The following is a 27,994-nucleotide window of genomic DNA, read 5'->3' on the forward strand; positions in this document are numbered from 1 at the left end:
AGTATAATAGATTTGTCTATCAGTCAATTAGGAGGCTAAGCCATCTGGAAGACCTTGATGGCATTTCTGTCCCTGATCTTGCCTTTTTGCCATTTGCTATTCAGTGAATTTAGAAAGTTTTGAATGATAAAAAAAACAAACCAAAACATGCTGATGAATGTCAAATGTCTTTATCTTCACTTTTTTGTTTTTTTATTTGTACGTTTGTTTTTTAACCAACAATATAAGGTATGGTACTAAGACATTTCAAGGACAAGATGCACAAAGTTCTTACTGTATCACAGCTGGAACAAATTAATCTACATTAAACAAGTATTCTATTGGCAGTCTCTTTTGTAAGAATTATACTATAAATCAAAGCAGGATTCAAGAGTTCACCTTACAAAACTGAGTTAATGTGTTTAATGAGTTTTTTCTTTTTTAATCAGCGGAAGACAATGAAGGCTCTTCATCTCATGATCTCTCCAATCAAGTGATTATGTGTATGAACAGGGGCCTTTCTGTGTGAAGTCTGTTCTTCCGATGTACGTGTGGGGCTCTCTGAGTACTCTGGTTTTCGCCCACAATCCAGAGATGTTAGATTAATTGGTCACTCTAAATTTTCCCTCGGATTGAATATGAGCATGTTCTCTGTAAGTTGACCTGACAAGGGACTGGCGACCTATCTAGGGTGTACCCAGCCCCTTGCCTTGCAACTGCTAGAAATGGATGGAAAAATTACAACATTAAGGAATCTGAGCAGATTATCAATCAAACGTGAAAGAAGTCAGTGAGAGACATTGTTTTCTCCAATGTAATTAAGCATTAAATAATTAAATCATTGCATGGTTACAATGGTAGAAAATCACATTAACAAGGAAACAGATTTGAATGTCTCCCTTTGGATTTGAATCTTCATTAGTTTGTAAGTAGTGTTGAAATGATAATAATAATAATTAGCTTTGAAATTGCTTTAAAATATCCAAACTTTCTGATAAAAATAACAGAAGTATTTTCTTTCTGATAGTATTTCTCCCCTTTTGTTTCAAGGAGATGACATGCAACAAAGATTCTGATGCCAGTTTAAACAGGATATCTGTGAAGGCATTTTCTAACATTGCACAAATAAAAACAATCAGACAAACAGATCAAACTAAACAAAAGATGCTGTCATAATATGACGGACCTTGCCTACAACATTTCATTGAGCTATGCTCTTTGTGAGTCTGCAGGGCACCTGTTTAATCCATTGATACATTTCTTGGTTTAAAATCTAATCTAGCTATTCAATCTCTAAAAGCCCATAAACTCACTTTACATTGTCCATCATGGATATTGTCAGCTATCAAATGGTGTTTAGAGCTATTTATAACTTGATTTTTACAACTCAAGCTCCTAATGTCTTAACCCTTATTTTCTCACTTCTTCCTTTTGTAGATCTTCTTAGCAAAATTGAGAAAGATTGACTGAGGAAGGTTTCCAGCATGACAAGCAATGAGTTTCTGCAGTCGCTCATAGCTCTCCTCTTCATATCTGTGGTAAAGTGATGGCATTTGCAGCATGTAGTACAGTGCCTTCACCTTTGACACACTGGCTTCATCACTGTGACCATAACATGCCTGAGAAGAAACGTGAAAATAAAATTACAATATGTACTACTAGTAAGTTTTATAGTTATGTAATTTCCAAAAATGGAATTAAATATAAAAAAATGAATGAACAATCTAACAAATTACCCATTAGGAATGTTGTTAACAATTGGTTTTATCATGCATCCTGCAATCTGATTTCATCAGTGCTTCATCTATGCGCAGGCAACAGCCTAATATTAATCCAATTTAGCAATTGATCCCTGGTCCATATGTTGGACTCATAATTTCAACACATATTTATTATAGAAAGACCATTTTACCTGTAACTCTGATTTCTGCTTAGGAGTCATGATTTCCAGAGCTTTGACTACCAGCCAGCTGCATTTGTTATCCTGGATATCTGTACCAATCTTTCCAGTCACTGCTGGGTCCCCGTAGCAGTCTAGGTAGTCATCCTTCATTGAAAAAGTAGATTGGATTTTTATTATGACTGGAGTCAGCTGTGCTTTATTCAATATGTTAGTAAAGTTGGAATAATATAAAAAATGATAATGTGCAAAATGACCTGTATTTGGAAGAACTCGCCCAACTCAAGTAAGATGTGTTTGGCATTATTGTGTTCCTCTTTACTATAGATTCCTGCCTGCAACAAGAAGGGCAAACTGATATGAAATACAGTGTCACATTACAGCATACCTTATCTGACTCTTTTGCAAACATTCTCTCATTGACGAAAGTGTAAAAACACTCACCATGTACATAGCAGCCCCCACTGGCAAATAAAAAGAATAAAAGGCTGTCTTGTATTTCACAATGGCTTTATACCTGGGCAACGAGAAAAGATTGCTATTTGTAATGAAAGTTGGCTACATTAAGAAAAACTGCAGGTTTTCTGTCTTTACATTTCTTAATTTCCAACACCAATTATTTTTTTAACCTTTCCATGGTGAATTTGTTGAGGTCAACATGGCCAGGTGTAGCTGTCAGGAGGTCCAGAGTCTGTCCGAGCTCTGTCTGGAAAACTGTCTGAAAAAAACATCAAAACAAAACAAAAAAAAACAGAACAAAAACAAAAAAACAACCAAACTAAAATGATTAAAACCCTTCATATACAATTTACATCAGATTTTGGACCAGTCAGATTTACTCATTAAGTGTTGTTTGATGGTTTACATTATACACACAGTGATATGGACAGTAACATAAATGAAAAACACACACATAACGTTTTGTGACAGGTGTGGAGATTTTCATTCATAATTTTCAGCACATCAGGACTTGCCTCATTAAAAAGCTCAAGCAAGTGGACGTAATAGGGCTGATCCCTGCAGTGTCTACAAAGTAATCTGTAGAGTGATGCTTCCAAGAGAAGTGTATCATTGATGGCATCCAGACCTATTCCATCCTTTGAAAATAAACACCAACAACAATCCAGATATATTTTTACATAAAACATACATCAAAACCAAATTAAATTCCCAACCATTTTTTTTCTTTTTCCATCAAATTGCACCTTTTTGTACCAACATGGCTGTCCTCTCCGAGTCACAGAGTCATCCATAATGTCATCTGCCATGAGGAAAAATCCCTGAACCTGCAAATAGCAGAGGTAATGCTTAAAATAAGAAATGTAACACCCCCTGGAAAGTATAATGACAACAGCCAGATTCTGTGCCAGAGTCTGTGCTTGTGAGATGAAGTTACACTGAAACCTTATTATGCTGATATTGTGTGGCAAAACAGAGGTATAGTCTTTCAGAGGTATAGCTCAAAATTCTTTCCTGTACAAGTAGCTCCAGAGTTATTCCCAATGCAGGATCAACCTCCTTGATCAGATGGTTCAGTCTCTTGCAGTCTCTGACTCTGATGTTACAGGCCCAACAGATGGCTGCTAGGCTGATTTGACTTTCCACAACAGACTTACAGAAGATTTGCAACATTTTGGTGCAGATGTCAAACAAACTTAGCTTCCTTATACAGTACAGTCTGCTCTGTCCTTGTAGATGCTTCTACAATGCAAGTACTTCAGAGTTCAGCTAGACAACACACTGAACTTTTATTCCTCCATCACCTCAGCCTCTTCTCTCAGGATGTTGACATTGTTTTGTTTACTGTTGTTGCTTCTGAAGTCAACAATTGTCTCAAGTGTTTTGTTTGCATTCAAGATGAGGTGATAGTTATCTCACAAACAGACTGACCAGTTCTTTGTATTCAGCTTTTCTCCATCACTGATACTCCCCACATTTCCAGAGTCATCATAGTATTTTTCCAGATGATAGGACTCAGAGTTGTCTTGGAAGTCTGTGGTGTCCATTGGGAAGAGAAATGGTTAGAGTACAGCCCCTTTTGGTTCTCATGGGCTGCAGAACACCACCACACACAACCTTTTAGTCTCACAAATTATGGTTTGTTTATTAGGTAATCATAAATCCAGGTGGTTGGGGAGATCTACACCTGGAATTTATGGAGGTTCTCACATAACATAACAAGTTTAATTGTATTAAAAGCACTTTAGAAATCTGTAAGAAATTCTATTGAAGTCTAAAAAAATGTATTTAGAAAAATATGCAGGTATTAGTTGGTGTAAGTAAACAAAATAAAACTCAAATTTGAACTAAGATAAAGACATTTATTCTGTGAACATACCAAACGTAATGAGAGAAAGTGCTCCATTAAGTATTCCCATCATAGTTCTGTAAACTAGGATGGTTGCAAAGTTTTTGTAATTGACACTATTTAGTTTATTTTTAATCTCAAGTATATCCTTTTTTTCTTTACCACATAGACTCTTGTGTCCTAAGTATAGGTACAGGTTTCTCAAATTGGCATTTCCTCAGCCTGGCCTATGCTGCTGATATGCTTCAGCAAGTTGCTATACTTGAAGAAACTCAGCCAACTCTGCAACTATCATGTCTTTAGTCAGTCCAGCTGCCATGGTAACTTCAGCCTCTCACCTCAATCTTTGACCTTCTGAAACAAAAAAACACTGTGACATCTGTTATTGTCGAGACTTTCTGGGTACATTTTGTACTGCAACAAACACAGGCTTTAGATAGTGCCTGGAACAGAGGACCAGACAAAGCAATCTGTCATGAGCAGCTTGTCATAACAGAAACGACAGTGTTGCAAATCTGAAATCAGAAATCTAATGCCTGAGCTATTTGTCACAGAGATCTCTGTAATGTTTTGGTAATTATTTGAAACTTTTGCTCCTAAGTAACATAGGTAGGAAATAAGGAAAGGTAACATTTCATTAAAATACATAACTCTTTTAGTTCTGTTACGAAAAACAGGTAGGATGAAGAAAAGGGGATAACATTTCATCTTCCCCCCACACAGCAGAGGCAGATGGCTGCCTGTCCTGAGCCGGGTTCTGCCGGAGGTTTCCTTCCTGTTAAAAGGGAGTTTTTCCCTTCCCACTGTTGCCAGTGTGCTTGCTCAGGATGGGAGATTGAGTTGGACTCAACTCAATCTGTTGGTTTCCTTATATAGGCTATTATGAATTGGCCTTCATTATGTTTTCCCCTCTGTCTGTAAAGTGTCTTGAGATGGCATTGCCGTGATTTGACGCTATATAAATAAAGTTGAATTGAATTGAATTGAATAGAATTTCATCTGCATTGTAGTTCTTCCTGACCATGTGAACAATGTGCACATTTCCAAGTGTGTGGAATAAATCTATCAGCATGTTTTAAAACATCTTGTTAACTTATAACTATTACTTTGCCCTGTAGATTTTTGCAAATGTTACTAAAAAACAATGATTTACAATGGATTCAGAAGGCTTTTGCACACTACTGAATATTACAAAACCAAAGGAATTGTATGGAAACACTCACCTGATTTTTATGAAAGAACTTGAATCCCAGAGTAAGGTTGAATTTTTACATGGATTTTGGAACAGCGAGTTCAACTCTTTAAACTTTAATGTCTGATATAAAACAACAGTTACAAATATTTAAATAAATGGAGCTAGTTGATATATTGTTAGTATCATCTCTCCCTTAGGTATAGGAAGCCCTTTTTGAGTATTTACAGATGTTTAAGCATCATTTATTGTGTTCTGTAAAGTTTGTGGTTTATCTTCTGCTCATTTGTATTGTTTTATTTACTACCTTATATGTAAAAGTGTGCTATGTTGTAAATGGCAATATTATGGGTGTTAATACCTTTTCTGCAATCACTTTACCAGACGCTTTCTGGCCCTGCTTCCTGTTTGATGTCAGACCTAGCTGGAAATGCATTGAAGATCCTAATTTAACAAACCATTTTGTGGTGTTTTGAGACTGATTTCTGCTGAAAAGGTAAATATGTGCAGCACTTGTTAAAATGTGTACTTGAGTTTTTTTCATGATGTTTTCTGCACGTATCTTATTGAGATGGTATATTGTTAAAGGGGACACAGAAGACCTGCATGTGTTGTGGATTGGAGACTTTCATGTCCTCTAATGAATGACAAACTGCAGTGTGTGTAATTTCCAGTGCATGACATGGTGAAAAGAAACTGCTGTGACATGTAGAGAATACAAACTTATATATATGTATATTCTTCAATCAATGTCGAGAATCCACCCCTGAATTTTCTTATATTTGTATAATTATTCATTATTTGCCAAGTTCCTTGCCAGTTAGCCTTGTCATTGTCAAAGACAATAAACTTATGCATTAAAAACTCCAGTTATTGGACTCTGTGAAGTAAATCATTGCCCAGAGTGCATATAACTAAACAAAATGTTAACATGACATAAATACTCACCATTTCAATGCACCAGCCGACCACCAGAGCCTTCTGCACTATTTCCTGACTAAGCTGAGAGGGTGGGAGAAGTTCACGTAGTGAGCCAATCACAGACAGTCCCCGGTTCTTCTTGCCTCTTGCAACATTGTAAACCATGATCTGAGGAAAAACATTCACATATAAACAACATTGAATTATTTTGCAAATCATATTAACTAATTAAGAGATGAAAATACTTAAACGTACCTCTCTCAGCCTGATTGAGGCATCAGCCAGTGCAGGATCTGTGAGGTCTTTTTCTGTCAGCTCTGTCACCAGCTTCTCAAACGTGGCCTCAAACAGCTGACAATCTGACTGCAACGCCTTTTCACAGGAGACAGAATGTGTAGATCAGTACGACTACACGGTGAAAGATGTAAATAAATAAATAAATAAATACTTTTGCCAGCGTGAAGACAAAACAAGAAGGTAATATTTGTTCAGTGTGGTCCTTTGGAAGTTTCCACAATAAAAATTCTACAGGCTAGACAATAACCCAGAAAAACAAACAAAACATAAATAAATAACTCTCTTTCCATGTGCTTGGAAGTCAACACTGAGCAGGAATCTTTGTCACAATTACGCTGATTCAGTTCTGTTTGCATGTTGGAAAACTAGAAGGATTTGCATAAAGTCAACAAATCAGCAAATCAATCAGCAATAAATCAGCAAATTTGCACCATAGATGACATTTAAAAATGAAAAAAGAAGGATCCTTTAAAGACACCAAATACACAGAAATACAAATGTAAAGATTTGTCACAATGAATCTAATAAACAGTAAATAACAATTGAAAGACTTTACATAAACGTATCAGGCTGCTTTCCTGGTGAAGTCAGTAAATTGAATTTCCCAGCTGTGACCAAATGCACCATCAGAGCAGAGGACAGTTATGATAATGTGTGTGAACTCGAATCGAGGTTTTTTTTTTTTTTTAATGAAATAACCAATCACAACACAGTGAAGCATCCTTCAAACTGACTGATTCAACCTTGAGAAGTATGGAATTCAATTTCAATAACTACTGAATAATTAAATAAGCCCTTAAGAATAAATATCCCAATAAGGTAAATAGATATACCTTTAAAATAAATGTTTAAATAAATAATTATGAATATATGATTATATAGAGTTAATATAGTAAGCAGCAGCACTGACCTTACGTATTATTGAACAAGATATACATTTCATGCCACATTACCACCTTTCCACTGTCCAGGAATTATGAGTGACAGCAATATATTCCTGATATGCAAAATATAGAGCAACACTTCATGGATTTGTGACTGTGATATATTGAAACAATCAATTAGTCATTTTTACTGACTGATCTCTGGTCAGTCACTGACTTTGTATAATACTCTCATCGTATTGATAGATCTGTGATCAAATGATTCCCACCATATGAACATTGTGATGCATTTTAATGGAATAAATAAAAGAAAATGTTGTAAGTAAATATTATTTTTTTTTACAAATTTAAATAAATATATAACTTGGTATTAAAATTTCCCAGAAATAACTTTTTTACCTGGCAAAAATTTAATTCCATTTTATAAACAGAAACATTTATTTATTGTTATTGAATTCAATACTTTTAAACTTTATTTGCTTTATTTTCTTTGTTGGATTTATTTCTCAAAGCATTAATTCTATTAGCTTTTAAAAAAATAAAAGTATGAATGTACTCAGAGAATCAATGTTGATTTAAACAATGCTAAATACATTTTTAAGCAGCTTACAAAATGCACTCATACAATTAGTCACTTATTGAAATGAGTTGTAGAAAAACAAGCTTTAATCTTTTGAGACGTTGACCTTCATGTTTATGTTACACATTGTTTTGCCATCTAGAGTATGTAGTCTAATAACTTAACAAAATTCAACAAACTAAGCTGTTTTTAAGTTTTTTATGCTGCATGTTTCTACATACCATAGTGAAACAGTCCTCTAACGCCACCTTTCTTCTGTTTCCTGCTGCAGTTTTCCCCCAAAACCAGATTCAGTCCTGCTACTGTTCTGTGACACAGAATCTGCCTTTAATATCTCTAAGAATTTGCTCATTTGCCATTAAGCGTTTTCATTGGTCCGTTAGTTCAGCACAAGAGCACGCCTAGGTTTAACCAATAGGATCTGAGAGGAGGTGGGGTTTCAAATGGAGAAGTGCAAAAAAGAAGTAATACATTTCAGAGTGGTATGATTTTGTCTTTTGTAACAGTTACACAACTGGAAGAATTTTGAATTTTTAATGTTTATAATTTATTTAGTATCTGGAATAAGTGTCATATTTAGAATACATATTATTCAGGTTCCAAGGTATCCTGTTAAGCCCGCAATACAGATACACTTTATTCAAAGAAATAATATTTTATGCAAGACAGGAGGTAGAAATACAGCTCAGTGCCTTTCATAAGGGAGTGGACAAGTATGCGTGTGTATGTGTGTAAATCTTTAAAGTTAGTGAGCACACCAGAACCCTTCAAAGAAAAAAAAAAAAAAAAAGTTTATACACTACAAATACACTTCAAAACATTGTCCAGAGCTGCCAGACCAACCATCTGTTCTGTGTCAAGACAGCTTCTGGAAGTCTGTTTTATTTATATTCCCTTTAATCATGCTTCAACAATTACTGCAAGTCCAAACGGACATGTGCCAGCACACAGTTTGAAGTCTGACCAAATGATAAATTTACCTGTACATTTACTGCTAGACTCATGACAGTCACACAGTAGTTTACACCTCTTTATCTTACAAGGACCAGGCTGCTTAGCCAACATCTCAAACATCTCTACAGTAATTAGGAATCTTTGTCCTTGACCTTTGCCACTCAGCTATCTACTAAATCAAATACAATTCAAACTGGCTACTATCATAGGTCTTGGGTATAAGAGGAGAAAAGAAAGAAGCAAACATGCAGATAAAGACATTCTGAGCACTTGTTACTTAGTTACACAGATAGGATTGGATGCACAAGGTTCCTGCTGTATCACAGCTGTAGCAAAACATGCACACATGGAAATGAAACCACCACATCCACCCAGGGTACATTTTAAAGACTGAACATGTGTCTGTGGTGTGCAACGATGTCTGTCTACTGCCTTGTTTTTGTGACAACCGTTGTGTGGGTGAAAAATAAAGTACGACTCAGTTAAAAAAGAGAAATACAACTTATCAAGAGGTTTGTACATGGCATCATCTGTCCTTATGTACAACCTCATCAGATTATCTTACACTGTACTCAGTTGATTATATGTTTATTGGTGCATTTCTTCATACGAATGGAAGACAACGTAAGAATGTCCATGATTCACTTCACATAAATGATCTGGTGATGCAAAAAAAAAAAAGCCATAAGCTTTTAGAGGTCCATGATTTTATAATAGACTGAATGCTCATGTAAGGGGTTGCTGAATGAATGCTGCATGAGTTCTTTCTCCAGTTTTGAGCTTTTTTGAAATGGGGAGGAAACCAAGATGCTTTTGGTAGGTTGGTTTCAAAGAATCCAGCGTGTTTTCTGGTTGAAGAGGAACCATATGTGCCAGAAATGTGCATCTTCTTGCCATTGCACGGATTGTTTGTGAAATCAGCAGCTCCAGGCTCATGGTCATACAATGCTGAGCACCAATAAATAAGCATATTTGTTCAGCTGGCTTCAGGGAATGGTGTTGACAAACAGAAAACAGAGGAAGACGTTTAAAATCACATTTTTTAAGTGCGTTCATTTGAGCTTTTGACACAACACCGGCACCATGTGTGGCACTTCCTTCTTTCTTCCTCCATCTGTCCTTCACCACCTTCTTCTCATCACAGTGCAGACTCTGAATAGAGAGCCCCTGATGACCCATGCGGTGGATGAGGCGTCACTAATCTGCGTAATGATGCAGATGAGGAGAAGCTTAAATCTCCACAACTGCGCAGGTGAATCCCTTCTGGCGCCCGGCTGCTGTGGTGCCGGTTGTGTCGACTGTCACTGTGGGAGTGATGATGTCCACGGTGGTGAGGACGATGGGAATGATGGGTGGGGTGTCCTCGGGTGGTACTCCAAGGGGGCCGCAAGACCTGAAGATAATTTTAAAAGAAAAATTAGGCTGTGAAAAGGGACGCTAAATGAAGTGGCCTGGAGACCGAGATGAGTTACAGGTGATGATCATACTTGTTCCAGGGGAAAGTGGTTAGTGGCAGCACTCTCAGCTCCACTCCTTCTTTTAGACCCCTGTCCTGTGATCCCAGCATGCTCGGAGGAGGGTGACAGATTACGCTTGGAGCGCTGCAGGAAGCGAGCCACCAGAACTCGGGTAACCTGAAGGGAATAAAATAATACTATCAGGAGATGAAGCTGCACAACAACAACAATTCTGTAGATTTGCTGCTGTGCTTGAGCTCATTGTCTCGTTGCGTGATGCAATTTCATTCAAGCTTAAGGTGCTGGACAGATGACTTTATATTTCACCCTAGAACACTTTAGTATACAGAGGAATTTAGAGTTGGCTTGCAAACTGCAAGGTACTCAGATCCTGTTTCTCAAAAACAAGTCAGTCATCACTCCATCATCACCATGCTTGATGCTGGTGTAAGATATTGTGCATTATAGCCAAACATCTCCACTGTGGTCCCATTTGTCTAAAAATCTTGGTTCCAGAGAGTTTGTTCAATTACAACTTGTCAAATCCCAACTAAGATTTTGTTCTTGGGTCTTTTGGAGTTTCTCTGAGCACTGTGTGATCTGACTTTAGGGTGAACTTGCTGGGACATCCACTTCTTAGAAGATTGGCAACCGTCTTGAGTGTTTGCTACTCGTCTGTCTTGCTGCAGAATGATGGAATCCAAATTGTTTGTAAGTATTATTCTAATTCTTCTCAGACTGATAGGCAGAAATTATTGCTTTTCCAGAATTATTGCTAATGTCTTTCCTCCATGGCATTGTGTTGACACACTTAAATTATGCAGACCAACAAACTGCCAAAACTCCACCTTTTTTAGAGGCGCTCACAATCGCTGATGGTCAATTAGTATACCGCTGTTTGTTTGCAGAACTTTGCTGGTAATTACCTTCATAATTACTTTGCCATCAGAAAGGATGTATTTAGTTTGTCCACATCTGTGTTTTGGGTCAGCTTTAGTTAAATTAATAATTACATAATTACATGACATGTCATGCCTAAATAATCCAGTTTATGTTCATTTTAAATTGTGTTAATCTAATTATAAAATCTGGTAAGGACCAGATGATTGTTTTTTCTCATGTAATGGCAGAGTAAAACTTTAATAGGATGTACTTTATTCTTCATTTGACTGGATATGAATCTGTTGTGTTTAATGCTTCTGTATCTACCATTAACAATATCTGACTTACTTTAAGGTCTCCAAGAGAACGGTGGCAGTCTTTAGGTAAACGTATTGGTGAGGTGGGTGCAGGTTTGGAGGGCACCTGCACCCCTGTCGACGCTGACTTCATATTGCCTTTACTGGGGAGAGCTGCAACAGGAGGCACAGAAGTGCGGGGCAACAAACACGCCTCAGAAGACGGACCTTTGATTGAAAAAGTGACAAACATTAGACCACACATTTGTCAGATTATAAAGCTGGCAGATGGGCCGAGTAGCAAAGAACTAGAAAAAAATTGTTAGTGTTTGCAATTTAAATTTTTTTTAAAATCATCAGATAGAAACAAAATAAATTTAAGGACAACTCAAATATCAAACTAACCTGCTTCCATGGCATAAACTGTCAGCAATACAAGATGCCCAAGGGAAGTATTGCCCATTAAAATGCTTCATGTTTTTTCATTCTGTCACAATGTGACTCAGATTTATTTAATAAAATTAAGTTAAAAAAAAAACTACAAGGATGAATGCGTTCATAATGTCTGTTTTGTATAAGTAAAACTCTAAAAGTTGCTGTTTATCTTTTCGGATATGTGAACACCATACAGATCAGAATGTGCAATACTAACAAGATCGCATCAAAGAAGAGAAAGATAAAAGAAAAAAACATGACATCTCTTCTCTGGCTGAGCTTCATGTCAACAGTGTGGGTGTTAAAAAAATCTGTTAAGAATTGTTAAATATCTAACTTTATATGGGAGCTTAGTCATTATTTACACAAATACATGCACATAAACAAACAGCAGAAAGTGAGCAAGAAGCGCTGAAGTGCTATATCTTGTCATAATGCGCATTAATCAGTTCCATCTTCAATTCATGCATTAATTCTTGAGAGGTGCTAAATTTCCTAAAGTGCTGTATGGTATGATAAGTGCTTTTGTTTTGTGTAATATGATTATCAATAATCAGCTATAACTAATTAGGTGCCCTGCGATAGACTGGCGAGCTGTCCACGGTGTACCCTGCCTTTTGCCCTAAGACGGCTCGGATAGGCTCTCGCTTCCCCGCGACCCTTAATTGGACGAAGCGGTTGTGATGATGAATGAATGAATAAACTAATTAGGCCAATTTAAATCACACTGAATGTTTCATGTGATGTGACAATAGCTGGAAAATCCAGTCGTGTAACTGTGGCAGATAGTTTCGGATGTGATTATTTTATTGCTTATTTTGCAGTTAAAAACTTTTGGTTGCACAAGAATGGCAACACCCATAAATAAGGTTGGGCCAGTAAAATCTTTAGGAAAATATCAAGTTGGTGATGCATCATTCTTCTGTAGAACCTAATTTATCGTTAAGGAGGTGTCATAAAATAGTTTCACATCAAAATACATTTCACAGGAACAAATTTATAGTTGTCATCTGATGCTTGAATCTAAGAGAGTTTAGTTCATACAAATAATTAGCTGGAATATGCTAAGATATCTCTTCAAAACACTACTGGTGTGTTTTTATTTGGGGGTTTAACTACACAATCTCACTTTTAATGGTGTAAAAGAAGTTTTCATATATTCACAATGTATGCATTTTAATGCTTGTATAATCCTTTAAAAGTAGCTTGTACCCAGTAGAAAAGTACTGAATGCAGAAGTGTTTGTGAAACAAGAGCTGTAGGTTAACCTCACCTGAGCCTCAGGACAGTTGGACTCTAGCAAACAAAGATGATAAACTAACCAAACAGGAAGACAACCATCAACAGACTAGGTGTGAGTGAATGATTCTTCTGCTTTGTGACTTTCCTTTAAAAACTGGTCCTGCTTGCTCATACTTAAATACCCCACCGAGCTCTGCCGCAGCAAAACCTCGCTCATATTTTGTAAGAGATTGTGTAATTGTTTTCACTTGTACAAGGTGTCATAACATTCTGTCTGATTTGTGGTTATTCTGACTTGATAAACAATTTCCTCAACTAAGGGAAAGAGAAATTAGAAAGCAGCACCTTGACAACCAATAAGCTTTAGTCTGGGGTCATATTTAAATCAAGAATATTTTTACACTTTAGATAATAAAACATCTATAGTAAAAACGGCGAACATAAGCCCTGTAGACATAATGGCAACTCTTACCTGTCTCCGGAGATGCTTTGCTTCCTCCAGAGCCGAAGTCCACTGGATAGTGCAAACAGGTACAGGTTATAGCCATTACAGAGATGTAATGCAGAGATGTATTCTTCATAGTCTCAGACTCACCTGTGTCTGTTGAAGAACTGAGGCCTGGTTCACTATGTGATCTCACAAGGTTTAGGAAGCTTCCGCTGTGTCTCCTCACATTCTCTTTATATTTTTCACTTCTCCCAGTCCTTTGCAGGCAGAGGGTCTGGGAAGGAAAAGGTGATACACTCCCATGCTCACCAGCAGCTGAGGGAGATGAGGCAGGTTGAGCCGATGAGGCTGGAACTCCTTGGTTTAAGGGAGTGGAGGGACGAACCCGAATCTCAGGGATAGAGGATCGCTGCTGATCAGCTGAACTTCCTAATGCTTCCAGCTGTGAACAGCTGCTAGTTAGCATGGCTTGGCGACGCAGTACTGGAGACCTGGGAAACAAAACAGGATAGCACAAAATAGTATCTCCATGTGTGAATATACTGTTATTTAAAATCACACCTTAAGCTTAACAAAGTTCGGTAACTAGTAATTGCATCCCCACAGTATTACGTGGTGTCATTTGTTTCTTCTCACCTGTATGTGGTGGTAGCTGTGCTAGGTGATGAGCAGGAGTTGGACCGCTCTCCTCTGAGGAATCGCTTGGCTCTTGGTCCTCCTGCCAGGGGACTCTCTGGTGTTTGAGATGAAGGACTACGGAAGCTGATGTACTCCCCTGTATCTCCCCCATCGCTAGACATCCTGTTGTTCCTCTCCCCATGGGTCCTTAGTCCAACCTCCATTAGACAGGAGTCCTCAGAAGGGGAGGAATCGTCTGGGATGTCCACAATCTCTGACATTAACAGAGATCCACTGTCCATTGACACTAATAAAAGAAATGTATTTCTTTACTATAAAGAGAAAAAGTTAAGATGCACTTTAACTTATTGTAGGATTTTTGTAGGAACCTGCTATGTCAGTTTTAAAACAGAGGGTACCATGAAACATTATTATTTGACATGTAAAGTTTCCAGAGTGAGCAATATGGCAAAATGAACATTTTTGGCAAAATCTTTTATAATAGAAGTTATTTATTTATTTATTTACTTTTTCATTTATTATTTTTTTTTGTAGTCATAATATTTCCAACTAACTTTTGACGTGCAAAGAAATAGTACAGAAACTAACTACATGATGTCATAATAAAGATTAAAAAAGGAGGTTGTAAACACCTGTCCCAGATTAAATTTAAACTCAAGCTCTTTGGTTACATGTCCATCCCCCGTCTCACACCTAATGCTGTCTATGTTAGTTGTTAGGAAGTCATATGTAGAGAAGTAAGTTTCCTGTGTGTTAATTACTGTTGTGCCTCACTCGGGAGAACTTCATTTAACTGAGCTAGTTTGTCAACAAGAGACATGAACAGTGTAAGGAAGTCAGAGGTAGGGAGGAGCAAGAGACTTGACTCCCAACGACTTGACTTGTACAACCGTGATACATCTGCCTTTTCATTCTCTCCTTTCTTTGTATCTATTTTAAATAATCTACTCTCTTTTCTCTAATACCTTCCTACTGCATCACACATTCAAAGTACTTGGTTGAGGGAAGTCAGTACATATAAAGGATGAAGGATCAAAACATCAAGGTAAGGCATTCAAATACTCAATAAAAAATATAAAACCTATTGAAAGCTTTGATAACATTTTCCACATTATCAGGTGATGCTTCTTGTGACTATTATGTTAGTAACTTGAGAAAGCCTTTACATGAAAAAGTAATGCCCTGCATAGGTTGTTAGTACAATTAATATGCTTCAGTGTGGGCACTCAGTTGTATTGCAGCTTGTAAGTTGTGCCACAAGATGTTACTCCATCCTACACATTGGGTCTTATAAGAATGAAGATAAACTGTGTTTGCACCTTCTCCACTAAAGGCTGTAGAAGTTCCTCTCTCTCCAGACTGCTCAGTGCCATGAGGGTCAAACACTGTTGCCTTGACAGTCACAAAAAATAAAAATGAGCATGGTCAATAGGTAAATCACACATAGCACAATAACTTAAGAAGTTTGGTAACACCCAGTCAAGACTTCTAAATGAGTCAAGAAAGGATTCTTTTGAAAGTACATGCAACTTTTGCTATTGTTTTAAACATTGATTACTTTGTAAATGCTTAGGAATTGTTAAATCCAGGTGAGGCAGATTTCAAAGCTTCACATAATCCACATCTCAAGAATAAGCATTGAAAGGCTCCTCAAAGGAGGTTCCTGCCAAACTAAAAATAAAGACCACAAAGAAGGCTATATGAAAATAACCACAATTTTCAGAAGGCAATCTCCTTAGTTTGTAATGTAATATAGAAATAATATTGGACAAGAACATTAGCAGTCAAGCTGAAGAGTAAAGGACACACAAACATAAATAAAATAAAATAAAATAAAATAAAATAAAATAAAATAAAATAAAATAAAATAAAATAAAATAAAATAAAATAAAATAAAATAAAATAATTAAAAGCTAAAAGCTGATGTATTTTTCTACTGCATAGTAATACCTCCATGTTAAAGATTTGCCTTTGCTAACTTTATGCCCTTTGGTCATGTTTTACTCAATTAGATATTCTCAGTAAGAGAACGTTGACTGGGGTGCCCAATTATCTATAAACTCATATTTATACACATGCACTCACCTGGCTAGCGGCTCTTTGTCCCATCACAGCTTCATAAGGAGGGGGGCAGTCAGTGGGGTATAGAGGAACGGGGCTCTCCATAGAGCCATTATATGTGATGCTAGAAATTGATACAAACAGATTATACTCATGCAGTACATGTTATCCTCTTACATTAAAGTAATTCTCTAACTGTCTCGAGTGCAGTTATGTGGATGCATGGCAAAACACAAGTGAAAACATTTTATGTGAAATGTATTACCTCTGGGCATCTGTCTCTGAGCTGCAAGTGTACTCAGGAGGATAATAGGGGGGTGGAGGGATGGGTGGAACAAACTCCTCAAAATCCATGATATTGGTCAGGAATGCATCCTGGGGAGTGGTGCATTCTGGGTTGACGGACCGAGAGCGATGTGGGGCCAGCTGGTGAGAGCCATGGGAGGTGCATAAAAGTTACGCAACAAATAAGGTTTCTTTCTGAGAAGTCTTAAAACTGCATGTCCTGATCTTGAAATGCAGCACAGCAGGCAACTGGCACTGCTGCTAAAATAAATCAGTCACTTAATGTAAAGTGCTACATCTGAGCTCACCAGGTGCACGAGGTCCAGGGAGAAAATGTGGATACTGCAAGTCACAGTAGACAGCGTACAAATGATGGTGGAGAGAATGCTGAGCCCACATGCACTGAACAAAAGGTCCTGCAGAGAAAAAGGCATCCATAAAAATCTTATTTACATGTCATATTTTTCATTTATTTTTTGCATGTCAGTCGTTGAAAAAAACACATCTTTATATTCAAAGTGGATTCCTGCAATAGACAATACACACTGTAGGTACCTTCAGCTGATGTCTGACTGAGTTGCAGTCAGTGTTCATGTACAGGACCAGGGTATCCTCCTCCTCTACGGAGCATGGGTGAGAGGGTGCACAGCACACACACAGGCTGCTCTCCACCTACACACATTTCCATGCACAGTGAATTGCTGGGATGCAGTAATCTGCTCTCCTAAAACATTTTTCCAACTATTCCTGGCATCTGGCTAAAAGGACATTCAGCACATGGCAAAATACAATGGTTACATACCTGGCAGTTGAGCATAGACTTGACCATCTGTGCATTCTGGCAGGAAAGCATTGAGCCGGCCAGGCTGAGGATGACACAAACTGCAGACAGCAACATGAACAGTGACACCTGTGGAGTGACAATGATACAATGTTTGACTTGGAGAAGGGTGTTAAAACGGTTTTGCATCCAAGTTAGGGTGTACAGATGGAGCTTTTTTTTTTTTTTTTTTTTTTTTTAAAAATTAGATTATCAGAAAGGAGAAAAAAGTCTGTAAAAGGGTATGTTTACGAGTAGGACAAAATTTATACACTCTTCAAAATTCCAGCTTATGTTTGAAGTATTAATAATGTTCAGTTATTTATAGGGAAATGTTTACAATCCATGTTTATATCATATTGGATTTTTTTTCTACAGAAAAGTGCAAATCTTTAAAACTAGACTTAGATATGACCCCCAACTACAAGGTCTGATAAGGTTAGAGAGTAATGTAGGACCCACATTTGCACTTTGACTTGGCAAGTTTTAAGCACAATGCTTTACAGTTACAGTTCTTAAGCTAATGTGGATCAAAAACTGAATAAATGCAATAATGCACATACCACCAGAGTCAGAGGTCTCCTCCAGGATATTATTCCAACTACCCCTGATGCCACTACCTGGAAACACAGCACATAAACCAAGAAACACACCCCCTTTAGGATGTCCTGTGTTTTTATAAAGCTGGATGTCTTCTGTCAGAATCATACTTACAAAGAGGCCAGCCCAGAAAGGGCAAGACTGCCTCACGCGGGCAGAGGAGGTGAATGCCATGCTGGTGAAGGAGAAGGCCAGCACCAGAGCCCCAAGGCCCAGGTGGCATAGTCCCAGGTACAGGAGCAGCCGTGCTCCTCCAGGTCCCCGACCAGACATGCCTCTGCGGCTGTCTGACCAACCTCTAGACCCAGAGGCTGAAGCCACGCTGCTGGAATCTGAAGGTGAAGGCATGCTTGGCTTGTTTGTTTGTGTGTGTGTGTGTGTGTGTGTGTGTGTGTGTGTGTGTGTGTGTGTGTGTGTGTGTGTGGAGGCCAGCAGAAGTTTCACGTTTACTCTGAGTTCATAAAACAAGTTGAGCAGGCAGGAGCAGAGGATTGAGGGACATAAATGCTGACACCAGAGATTCAGTCTTTTAAAATCATGCGCAAAACTCTCCACTGGCGATATTTCTCCGCAATGTCCCAAGATGCGAACTACAGTCCAGTTAGTGAATCCAAGAACTTTGTCAGCAGAAAGTTGAGAATTGAGTAGCCACAACAGTCACAGCCGCCGTACTCACCTCATTTGACGTTTCAGCGATTAGACCAAGATTGCTTGCATCAATGCAGCATCACTTTTAAACCCCTGCAGCTCGCAGGCCACTGAAGCTAACAGAGTACAGCATGTGCCATTCTCCCGCTCACTTCTACTAAACACAATCACAAAAATGGAGCAAGCTTACTTTCTCTTTAAAATCTTCACATCATTGCTACGCTCACTAGCTCTTTGTAGCTTCCTTCTCTCCATCTTCTTTCCTCCATGTCTCCCTCTTCTCGTCCGTGTGGCATTGCGGTAACCGGAGATCCGAGCAGGCCGCGATTTCTAAAGCATCCCAGAGACAGCAGCTGATGCCTCGTTGTTATCGCTCTTTGCAGAAGTGACATGCAGGGGGGGGAGGGGGGGGGGGGTATTCCGTGCGTCCAGTCAGGAAGTACAGCGTTCCCCTCCTTCGACCTTTATTTAATTCCTCGTCCTGTCACGGAGAAGAAAAGACAGCGTGAAGATCAAAGCCCCAAGATCACAGTTGGTTCATGCAGGTGGCGAAGACTAGTTACCTCGACAGGAACGGGAGATTTGTCATCGATTTACAAAGTGCATCAGAATTAGCAGCCAAGTAGGAAAAGATCATTCCTTGTGTCTTTTTCTTTTAATCTTTGATAAAAAATAAAAAAGTCCACCTTAAGGTTTTTGCTTAGGTCCAGAAACACCTAGACCCACCCCCCTCCTTCTCCACATCTTCCCTCCCTGCAGTCACGCGGGCATCCCGTTCAGCCAGTGTGTTTGTGTGGCCTATGTGTGTGTGTGTGTGTGTGTGTGTGTATGTGTGTGTGTGTGTGTATGTGTGTGTGAGCATCCCGGACGTGTACCTCACTGTCCCCCCACCAGGATTCACACGGACATAAAAACATAGCTTACAGTGTTCACCTAGGTCTGGACATGCGAGATAGCATAAATCCATCCAGCATTGTCTTTCATTGTTATTTCTCACGCGCCCCGCCCTCTGCTGTCCCCACGCCTTTCGCCCTGCTCCTCGGAGGAGCTCTGACACTGTCAGAGAAATGTGTTTGCAAGCCAAAACCTGGCCTGCGTGATGACAAGGCACGCGGAACGTGAAGGGAACTCGGAGATGCGGCAGATCGCGCGCACACAGTCATGGTGCTGATGCTGGGAAGGAGGGGTGGTTGCCTAGCGACAGGCCCCGGCTCCTGCTGCCGCAGCAAAACGGTACCAGCAGCAGTTTAAAAGCAAGCAGCAGGGGTCCCTTGTAACAAGAATAAGTATACAATAAGCTGTTGTTGTTGTTATTATTATTATTATTATTATTATTATTATTATTATAATTATTATTGTCTAAGTCCAGATATATAGTATTAAAGGTGGGATATTTGACATTTTAGGCCATTTATATATTTTTCTGCATGCATGTTGTCTATGCTCACACTGCCTCCATAGTCCTCTATTTCTCTTTAACGGAGTTTAAATCTAACGGAGACTGGGGAAAAACTCAGTTTAAGCAACACCTGGCTGTCTGCCTCAGGTGCTGCTTAAACAACCTGCCAGACAACCCATATGTTCAACGTAAAACACCTGAAAACCCATGGACTACATGCTGAGTGGGACTTTACACATTATTTGCATATAGTATGAAGAACTGAGGAAATGATAAATAAACATCAAAAGAAACATGTTTCTTTCTGGTTGCTAAGTTACAAAACCTCACATGCTCTCCTTATGACTATAATGGCATGAAATCATATTCTGAAATCCATCCATCCATCCATTTTGTGATGGCTGTGCTTACAACCACACATGGGCGATATTAAAATGCACCACACATACACTTAGATTTATTTAGTTTAATCAGGATTTAATTTACAAAGCACTATTTTTGTTAGACATATTTTCATGTAGCATCGCAACTATTCTGAAAAAGTGAGCATTTTAGTTTATGTTGTGATGGTATGATTGTTTTCCTTTTCCTTTGAGTTTCAGAAGCTCCAGTCCCTTGGCTGTGAACCAGCAGGTGGCCACGGGGTGGAGTCAGCTAATTGGACCAGACCAGTAGCAGAAATGGGAAGGGGAATTTAGGGTTTTCTTTTGTTCATTTAGTTAGGTTTTTGTGTGTTATCTCTTTTGTCTGTTTTTTGTTTGGGCTGATCAGCTACTATTTAACTTCCCCTTGTGTGTCATTTGTTAGGTCTGTTTGTTTAATTTTGTTGCTTGAGTTATTTTTGTTACAAGTTCTTTGATTATAGTTTTGTTAAGTTGACCTCTTTTATAGGCCTGATTTATTCATTCCCTGTCTGGTGGGTTGGGATCTGGCGCTGCAGCCTTACGGTTGTGGCGTGGGTCCTGTCTGCCCGGACCCGGGTGGCCCCCATGGTGATGGCCTGGGTGGTCTTGGTTGGGGGTAGCCCTTTGTGTAGAGGCTCCCTGAGAATATTGTTTCCTTATCTGGTGCACATCTGGTGCAAATGCACCTAGCCATTCATCTTCTTTTAACTGTTACAGGGCAAATAGGGCATGGGTGAGGGTGGTTGTGGATGGATGAAAGGGGATGTGTATGTGTGTTAGTGTTTTATCTATTTTGATGTAAATTGTTTTATAATGTAAAGCACTTTGTATTGTTTTTAAGCACGAAAAGTGCTATACAAATAAAGTTTGATTTGATTTGGTTTATGCTAAAATAACTTTTTTTGGGTCACAATAAAAACCCTATTTTTGAACTTTAAACCTTTGCCTGACTGTGCTTCACTGCTCGGCCCGTCACACATCTATTTCAAGAGCTAAACTGTGAATGCGTGCATTTATATATTGTCAGGCTTTGTGAGGCAAAATAGTAAGTTTTGGTACTGATATATGAAACTGACCAAAATTAATAAAGAAGCTAATCCAAAAAAAAAAAAAAAAAAAAAAAAACAAACTTACAAGGCAAATATGTTTTTTTTTTATTCAAGCATCAGGCCTACAAACGACATCCAATGTTTTATGCATGATAAAGTAATGTCAAAATAACACAATATTAAGGAAATACTTGAAACACTGTGTCTTTGCGCAAAAAAAAAAAAAAAAAAAAAAAAAATCAAGAAGGAAACTGTCAGGAGAAGATAAAAAGCTACAATCGGATTGGAATTGGAAAATTGCCTGAGCAGGTTGACGCGCCAGATGTAGCTAAATGTGTGGTAATGCTCTTCAGATAAAAGGTTAGAGCTGCTAAATCATTTCAGAGTGAGGGGTATGTGCACAGTACTACCTCACTGGCTCTCACATCCTGTCCATTCACTTGCTTTACTAATCCTTTCATCTCATCAATCAACTCCTCATACTGTTGCACTTTCTATTTAAACAGTCTCAATTACTACATCAAGTAAAACCGGAGGAGTTCACCACAAAGTGTCTTGTGGAAGGACATCTCATTTGAACTTTGTTTAACCTTTAGAGAGAAACCCAAATGCCTCCATGTTAAACATTTTTTTTAATAATATTTCAAATGCAATACTATTTGGTACTGGGGATTTGATTGACTGGAGCAGAAACTGGTGAATTTTTATTCATCTTCAAGTGACAGACATAACATGAAAATTTAATGTTGCGTGTCGAGTCTAAGACATTTTACATTGTATCTGCAAGGCACAGAAAAGATATGTATGGCACTGGTTCATACAGTGATGGTTCATAAGTATGACTGGAGTGTTATCCTCTGTGATATGATGTCATGCCAGCATGTAAAGTTGCTTTAATGGTCAACAGTTCAAAATGACTCACAATACAAACCTATAAATTGTATTTTAAAAGTAACACTACAGTTTGATTAGCCATACATTTTTATGAGCAAGATGGTCAAGGATTAAAAACAATTTGTGAAACTCTGAACAACTTCATGCCAGAGATGACATCAAATTAATAGGATTAAACGACAAGACTTATCCTGCATGAGATTTTACTGTTTCCTTTTGAACACATCACTCTCAATATCTACTGCACTCCTACCAGCAGAGGGTCAGGATTAGGTGGTAAATGCACAGTTTTAGTGTTATCTTAACTATTATCAGGCAACGGGTGGATTACTTCCTGAATGGAAAATGAGACGAACAACCACTCACCTCTTGGATCAATGCAGAATTGACAATTAAGCTAATGTGCTTTTGCTTAAGGAGGAAGCCAGAGAGAACATACAAACTCCATACAGCCAGGCCCTTGATGTGGTTGAAAGCATGGACCTTCGGGCTGGGAGGTAATGGTGCTAACCATCACACCACCATGCAGCCTGAGCTTTTTTTTTTTTTTTTTAAAGGGACGAACTTAAATCAAATCAACATGCATTCATACACCCTGATACATTTTGCATCTCATGGACACAGCCCAGCAGAACATAGGCCTATCAAACTAGAACCATGAATTGTGACCCTACTTCACTTTGGATAAATGGACAAATACAACCGTCACACAATTGCTGGTGAAGCCAGACTAAGAAAGAAAAGTATGAACAATGAGGAGCTTCCAGTGCATCGCGAATGTATGTGGGTCCAAAGAGTTTACATCAAACTCCTCTGATGCCCTAGAGCTCCTACACATTGCTATTGCTGGTGCACTCATATAAGAATGGAATGAAAATGTTAGACTATAACACAGACATGAAGTAAAGATGCTGGTACATAAATGATAATGAAGTTATAAGACAGAAAACAAGCAGTGCGGAAACAGATGTGCGTATAAAGGAAGAGGTGGGTTTTTCTAAAATGCCATCCGAGCATTTTCATGACATTAAAAAGAGTCAATGTCACAAGAAACATGTTTGGAGTACAGACATGATTGCATAAGTATAAATTAATTTGGCCACAGTGGAAGATCTGTTCCAAACATAGCAAAGAAACGTATCAGTATGAGAGCAGACAGTATTCTTAGCACCTGATGCATTCGCCATTTTGGCCCACCAGATGGAGACAGAAAAGATTACACACTAACACTGAGGTGCTTTTCCATTTCTGTGTGATATCTTGGCAAATATCTAGAGAAGAACACACTTAGAGGTCTTTTTCTCTGAACTGCTGGTGATTTTCACCTCTCGGCTAGTCGGGGCCTGTAAAACGAGGACAATGGGGGGATAAAAGAAATCACAAACATAATCTTCTGTTCAAATAGTAACAACTGTTTCAAACTGGAAATATTTGGTATGGCTATTTTGTTGTGACTTACTGGCTTCTTGCTGGATTTATACAGTATGTCTCGTGCCAAAGCCAGAAAAGACTGCCGGATACAGAAGAAGAGAAGCACAGTTCAAATTTGCCATCTTTGTAGCAAATGAAAAGGGAATACAGTTTACCACAACAATGATAACAAATCAACCTTAAAATTCAGTGAGGTAGAAAGCCACAGTAGTTCTGTCACAGCTCACCTCTTCCACGTTAATACTGGACTTTGCACTGGTCTCAAAGAATCTGATGCCATGATCTTTTGCCAGCTGTCAACAACAGATGCAGGGGTGGTTAAACTAGGTCAGGATGAGGCCAATAATCATTTCCTGGTTCTAATCTAAAGTAAATATGAAGCTGGCTCACGAGAAGCCTTCGCAATTCCTTCTGCAAATGACACCAACTTCAAAGAAATCCATCTCAAAATACATCTTACATTGAAACCTTTGACTTTTGTTGCTCTGATAATTCCCGGAGCAATTGCTGATGTTCAAGCAAACTTTCTGCTTCAAAACTACTCTTCAAAGCAAAAATAGAGAGATACTATGCTTACCATTTGTTTGCAACATCTCACCTTTTCTCCTGTCACTTTGGAAACCTTCCGCTTTGTCTCAATGTCACACTTATTGCCTAGCAGCATTCGACTGACCCCAGCAGATGCATTCTGGGAAAAATCGGATGAAGTTAACTGACTGGAACATTTTACCTGCATACGATCAGTCATAACATCGACTCAAACCTGAACAGCCAGAATAATGACTTGTTGCCAGAAGAGTTGTAAATAAGGCTACTTTACACACAGTAAATGATTCCATGCATTCAATGAACCTTTAAGACAAGTTAAATATTTCTCAAAACTAATATCTGAAAAAAAACAAAAACATTTGGGCCACAAATAATTTCAAAGGTCAAACTGAAACTATCTTTTTCACAGAGTCTGCTATTTGTACATCACATGACATTTAAAAGCATTAGTAACAATTAATAGCCGTTGCAGAGAGGCGGCACGTAAAAATATTTTCGAAATAGAAATAGCGTTCATAAAAATCAAAGGTAAAGACATAAAAAGAGCATTATTTTCTGATTTGATTAGTGACCATCACTATGTAACAGATGTAATCACATATACATACAGTAGTTTATGTGATTATGATGTGTGATATCATAATCATACAGGAAATGTTTTTATTCTTTTAAATTAATTTGAAGCTTTAATTATTTAAGTGCAGAAATATAAAATAGAGGGTAAGAATATGATTAATCTTTAATTGTGAGAAACTCAATAAGTCACGAACAAATTGATTTTATAAATAAATAAAGATTCTTTCAACATTTTAAGCAGTGTTGCACTCTTCCAGCTGTAGTTTTCAGACACCCTGCTTGGTAAATAACCCTAGAAGCAAACAAAGGCTCAGGATGACATGGCACTGACAGGCATGCTCTTTTTAAAGCCTTGACTATATTGATTAAGGTTAAATAAAAATGCTCTCACTTCTTTGATACTCTTCATCCAGTTCTGAATGTTTTCAAAGGACTTCTCGTCAGTGATGTCATACACCAGGATGATACCCTAAAATATGGGGAAACAAGAAGCAGTTAAAGTTAAAACGTGCACACATAAAGACAATGACCATGTCTATGGAGAGAAAATCTCCATATCTCTAAATCTCTCAAGATCTTTGTGTGTGTGCGCAATATCATATATATTTTGTAAAGTGTGCAACTGAGTACTTCCATATTTGTGTTCAAATGCAAACACAAATCTATCTATCTATCTATCTATCTATCTATGGTGTAGTCTCCTACACAAAACATTCTTTCCTACTTTGAAATGTGTAAAAAATCCCAGGAAAATCCACGATTCAACTTTCCGCCAGCACGTACATACACCATGCCCATACAAAACTGTGAGGCTCCCAGAAAGCCCCTGGTGCATTTGTAAGGCTTGTTTATGCTCCCTTTCCATGTGTAATTAGGTATGTCTGCTTCAAACATCATTGTTCTTTTACTTCCATGTGTCCATTATGTTGGTATGGTTGTGAGGCAATACATCCATCAGAGGGCAATGCAGAATTTAGAGATCATTTGCTCTGTACCTTTTGCAGGCCATATGTCAGCAATACTACTCATAATTATCCCCGTGGTTTCTGGTAGTAGTACTGTGTGTGCTCGGTCAGACTATGGATCTTCTATGGCTCCATAAAAGGACCAAGTTACGCACACATTGTCTGTTTTTAGTGTAGAGCATGAACAGGCCTTTAAACTGATGTGTGAGTAAATGCAGTTTTATCTGTGCATATCAATGATTTGTGCACATATATTTGACTTTAATATACAAAGGAGTATTTTTTAAACACAAAACTATGGGATTTTGAAGGTTGAAGGCAAAAAATTTTTAAAAAGTAAGTAAATAAAGTTTGCATTTTTAAAAATCTGTGCCTGTGTGAATTTATTTTGTGCGTGATTTCTAGATATTTCTCTGTGCTGAGCTCACATTCACAAATGTCTAAGCTTACACACCAAATTGTTTACAGTTCACAAACCACGTATTACACATTGCAGCCCTCAAAGTTACACACAAATCGACATGATTGAAAAAAATGTATTACACATTTCTAATATTTTGGTTGTTTATTAGTTGACAAATAGTAGTTATTTACCCTATTCTGTGTGTGTCCTGTACTCACCATAGCTCCTCTGTAGTAGGCTGTTGTAATAGTTTTGAACCTCTCTTGTCCCGCTGTGTCCCTAAATAAGTTACATACATATTCAAAGTCACATACAAAATGTATTTATTTATTTTTGTCTCTAATGGGGAAAATCTTGTAGAATGATGGATTCAATGCGCATTTGACATTGCTGAAACTAGTCAGGCAGACAAGAAGAAGAATTTGCTAAGAACTCTCATACCTGCTTGTTTATTATGTAAACAAGAGGAAACATACATTTTTCTTTTTGAGAAAAAGAGGGGGAGGTGTTATCTACTTTTCCAAATTACAAAACAAAACATTTTTATGGAGGCATCAAAATGCCATCTTACCAGATTTGGAGTTTCACTTTCTTTCCATCCACTTCAATTGTTTTTACTTTAAAGTCGATGCCTGAGAAATAAAAAGAGAACAGGAAAGGGCTGAGAAGAGACAAAAAGTGAGCTAAATGCCATTGAAAGGAAATAAAAAACAGAATATCTAGGTCATTTGGAAACTTGTCATTGTTATGTCAACTTTGAGCGCTCTCCCATCCACAAAGAAACTAAAAAAGACAGCTTGCACAGCTGATTGTTTCAGTTTTTCCTTTTCCCCCCTTGATGGATGGACAAGCTGACAGACACGGACGACAAGGGGCAGAAGAAGGGGCTGTCCTGCGCAAAACCATGCATGCCAGGAAGCAAGCCATTCTCCTGGGAATGTAGAGATGGTAAAAAAGATAGGAATGAGGGTGGGTGGACCTTCTGAAAGCCCTGAGAGGAGTGAGATCTGGGAGAGAGATGGGGGCATAAAGCCGTGAGAGACAGTATATTTAAATAAGGAGGGAAAAGAAGAAAATGAAAGGGTTCAGACCAGTCGAGACATGAAAATGAGTCTGGAAAACCGGTTTCCACAGATTACTGCCATAAAAAATAGAAGGGACAGAATGAAATGTCAACAAGCTTCTGCATTGCCATGCCCAAAGTTTCATAGGGACCAGGCTAATGCAGAAATGTCGAAGGCTGTAAGTCAAACATCAAACCTCAATAACGTACCGATGGTGGAAATGTAAGTGGTGTTGAAATTGTCCTCAGCAAAACGTATGATCAGACATGTTTTTCCCACACCGCTGTCCCCGATAAGCAACACTTTATATAGGAAATCATACTTTTTCGCCATGGTTTTGGCAGCTCAAGGCAGAAATCAGAGTGTGGGTGGAGAGAGGAGGGGGGGGACGGGGACTAAGAACTGTCTCTTTAATCCAATCTTCTTTCTTGT

General features: G+C 38.3%; 2 protein-coding genes across 2 annotated transcripts; both read right to left on the reverse strand.

Moving 5' to 3' along the window:
- Positions 1-1,397: 1,397 nt before the first annotated feature.
- On the reverse strand, positions 1,398-9,951 carry LOC306756351 (farnesyl pyrophosphate synthase-like; the record flags this gene model as incomplete). The annotated part of the gene is made up of 10 exons (XM_079241078.1): positions 1,398-1,598; positions 1,892-2,026; positions 2,137-2,214; positions 2,324-2,396; positions 2,509-2,593; positions 2,850-2,976; positions 3,085-3,165; positions 6,328-6,468; positions 6,556-6,672; positions 9,910-9,951. 10 exons carry the CDS (start codon positions 9,949-9,951, stop codon positions 1,398-1,400), a joined length of 1,080 nt encoding a protein of 359 aa, XP_079097204.1.
- Positions 9,952-10,153: 202 nt separating this feature from the next.
- On the reverse strand, positions 10,154-27,982 carry fam189b (family with sequence similarity 189 member B; the record flags this gene model as incomplete). The annotated part of the gene is made up of 20 exons (XM_079241079.1): positions 27,772-27,982; positions 27,070-27,130; positions 26,717-26,777; positions 25,522-25,599; positions 24,604-24,693; positions 24,233-24,298; positions 24,034-24,084; positions 18,144-18,200; positions 17,563-17,670; positions 17,316-17,432; positions 17,069-17,176; positions 16,741-16,901; positions 16,500-16,599; positions 15,734-15,806; positions 14,412-14,700; positions 13,923-14,266; positions 13,800-13,841; positions 11,703-11,878; positions 10,503-10,649; positions 10,154-10,408 (listed from the first exon to the last, which is right to left on the reverse strand). The coding sequence occupies exons 1-20, from the start codon at positions 27,893-27,895 to the stop codon at positions 10,154-10,156; spliced, it is 2,508 nt and encodes an 835-aa protein (XP_079097205.1). The 5' UTR covers positions 27,896-27,982.
- Positions 27,983-27,994: the final 12 nt, after the last annotated feature.

Source organism: Telmatherina bonti (genome assembly GCF_933228915.1).
Source record: "Telmatherina bonti genome assembly, chromosome: 5".
Classification (NCBI taxonomy): Eukaryota; Metazoa; Chordata; class Actinopteri; order Atheriniformes; family Telmatherinidae; genus Telmatherina; species Telmatherina bonti.